This window comes from Lactuca serriola, chromosome 1 (genome assembly GCF_051521515.1).
Source record: "Lactuca serriola cultivar US96UC23 chromosome 1, Lser_US96UC23_V15, whole genome shotgun sequence".
Classification (NCBI taxonomy): Eukaryota; Viridiplantae; Streptophyta; class Magnoliopsida; order Asterales; family Asteraceae; genus Lactuca; species Lactuca serriola.
The window spans coordinates 235,450,133-235,452,436 of record NC_136408.1 but is presented as its reverse complement, the minus strand read 5'-3'; the positions used below and the strand labels follow the sequence as shown (position 1 = coordinate 235,452,436).

At 39.0% G+C, this 2,304-nt stretch overlaps 1 protein-coding gene across 1 annotated transcript; it reads left to right on the top strand.

Annotated features, from left to right (window-relative positions):
• Positions 1-298: 298 nt before the first annotated feature.
• LOC145066763 (uncharacterized) lies at positions 299-1,189 on the top strand. The gene is made up of 3 exons (XM_079014038.1): positions 299-381; positions 481-706; positions 968-1,189. The coding sequence occupies exons 1-3, from the start codon at positions 299-301 to the stop codon at positions 1,187-1,189; spliced, it is 531 nt and encodes a 176-aa protein (XP_078870164.1).
• The last annotated feature ends 1,115 nt before the right edge of the window (positions 1,190-2,304 follow it).

Here is a 2,304-nt window from a genome sequence, read left to right as displayed (position 1 = left end):
AATGGGAGTTATAGTTACATCCATAAGCAAGTTGGAGTCCCATGGTAAACTCAATTCTCAAACCAAAAATAACCTAAATATCAATGTGGTGACCTTGAGAAGTTGCAAACAAACTGGAGAGAGTAGTTCAAAGAAGAAGCCAATGGATGAAGAGGAATAAATATAAGTTATTCCCATTAAAGAATGTATAGTCAAGGACGATGCATAAGCCGGAGTCCCAAGGAACACTACCCCTCTAGTAACTCTATTAGCCACTCAACCGCCGTTCCCCTCACGACTTGCAACTTCAAAGAAGAAAATGGAGGAGAAAGAGATTTTGGACACCTTTCGAAAGGTGGAAGTAAATATCCCTCTACTTGATGCAATCAAGAAAATCCCTAGGTATGTAAAGCTTTTGGAAGAACTTTGTACCAACAAGAGGAAGTTGAAGGGAAATGAGTAAATTTCTATGAATGAAAATACATCCGTGGTTTTACAAAGGAAGCCTCCACCTAAGTGTAAAGATCCAGGAATGTTTACGGTTCCTTGTAAGATAGGAGATGTCACTTTTAGTATTTCCATACTTGACCTTGGTGCTTCTATTAATGTCATTCCCTATTCGTTGTATAAATCATTGAATGTTGGTCCTTTAAGTGAAATCGGTGTCATAATCTCTCTTGCGGATAAGTCAAGTGTCTTTCCTAGAGGTGTTCTGGAAGATGTCCTAGTATAAGTAAACCAATTGGTCTTCCCGGCGGATTTCTACGTGATTGATCTAGATGAAAAAGTGTCCTCAAAGTTGGGTATAATTCTATTTGGGAGACCATTTTTGAAGACGGCTTGAACGAAGATTGATGTGTATGCGAGAAGCTTAACGATGGACTTTGATGGGGAGACAATAAGTTTTAACATCTACGATGCTATGAGATATCCTATAGATGTTTCATCTTTGTGTTTTGTTGATGTTATTGAACCATTAGCCCAATAGTTGTTCGAATTATCTAATGGTGACATGTTGGAGATGGTTTTGAGCAAAGGATTTGATTGTGGAAAATTAGCTAAGAAGTTGAAGCTCTACTCACTAGACCCCGAAGTTGAAAGATTGGTTAATAATTTGGAGATCAAGAAAACCACTCAATTTAGTGTGAAGCAAATAGAATTACCTCAAACACACACGAGATTTCCACCCTCCCTTGTTCAACCACCATAATTAGAATTGAAGGTCCTTCCTCAACATTTGAAGTATGCGTACTTGGGAAACAACGAGACTCTTCCGATCATCATTTCAACTCACTTAACCGAATTCGAAGAAGAGCAACTTCTCAAGGTGTTAAAGGAGCATAAAGAAGCCATGGGTTAGACAATTGCAAATATCAAAGGGTTGAGCCCCTCCACTTGTATGCACAATATCTTGATAGAGGATTAATGCAAGCCGAGTCGAGACGTGCAAAGAAGTTTGAACCCGCCAATAATGGAAGTTGTCAAGAAATAGATTTTGAAGCTCCTTGGTGTGGGGATGATCTATCTGATCTCAGATAGTAAGTGGGTGAGCCCGGTGCAAGTCGTTCAAAGGAAGACGGAAATCACGGTGGTTGAGAACAACAAATGTATGATATGATGGTCCCCAACTGTGTGCAAAACGGGTGGAGAGTATGTATTGACTACCACAAACTCAATGCAAGCACATGAAAAGATCATTTCCTGTTACCTTTCATTGATCAAATGTTAGAAAGGGTGGCCGGGAAACCCCATTACTGTTGTCTAGACTGGTACTCCGGCTTTCACCAAATCTCGGTGGCACCGGAAAACCAAGAAAAGACAACATTTACATGTCCATTTGTCACTTTTGCATACAAGAGTATGCCAATCGGATTATGTAATGCCCCGATTACTTTCCAACGTTGCATGGTTAGTATCTTTTCGGAGTATGCTGAAAATATCATTGAAGTTTTCATGGATGATTTTACAGTATATGGAAACTCCTTTCAAGAGTGTTTGAACAATCTCACCAAAATTTTGAATAGATGTATTGAAACAAATTTGGTTTTAAATATTTAAAAATGCCATTTTATGGTGAGTCAAGGTCTTATTTTGGGTCACATTGAGTCAAAGAAAGGAATTGAGGTAGATAAGGAAAAGATTGATGTTATTCAAAGCTTAACCTACCCGATTGGTGTTCGGGAAGTTCGTTCTTTTTTGGGCCATACAGGTTTCTACCGGAGATTCATCAAGGATTTTCAATGATAACAAGACCAATGTGCCAACTCTTGCAAAAGGATGTTGATTTCGAATTCAATGTGGCGTGCAAAGAAGCTTTCGACAAGC

Bases quoted from the DNA above. Each gene is read 5' to 3' on its own strand.
- LOC145066763 (XM_079014038.1), top strand. From the start codon at position 299: ATGGAGGAGAAAGAGATTTTGGACACCTTTCGAAAGGTGGAAGTAAAT. The intron at 382-480 runs GTATGTAAAGCT...GGTTTTACAAAG, and splicing joins GCAATCAAGAAAATCCCTAG to GAAGCCTCCACCTAAGTGTA. The intron at 707-967 runs GTATAAGTAAAC...TTAGCCCAATAG, and splicing joins GTGTTCTGGAAGATGTCCTA to TTGTTCGAATTATCTAATGG.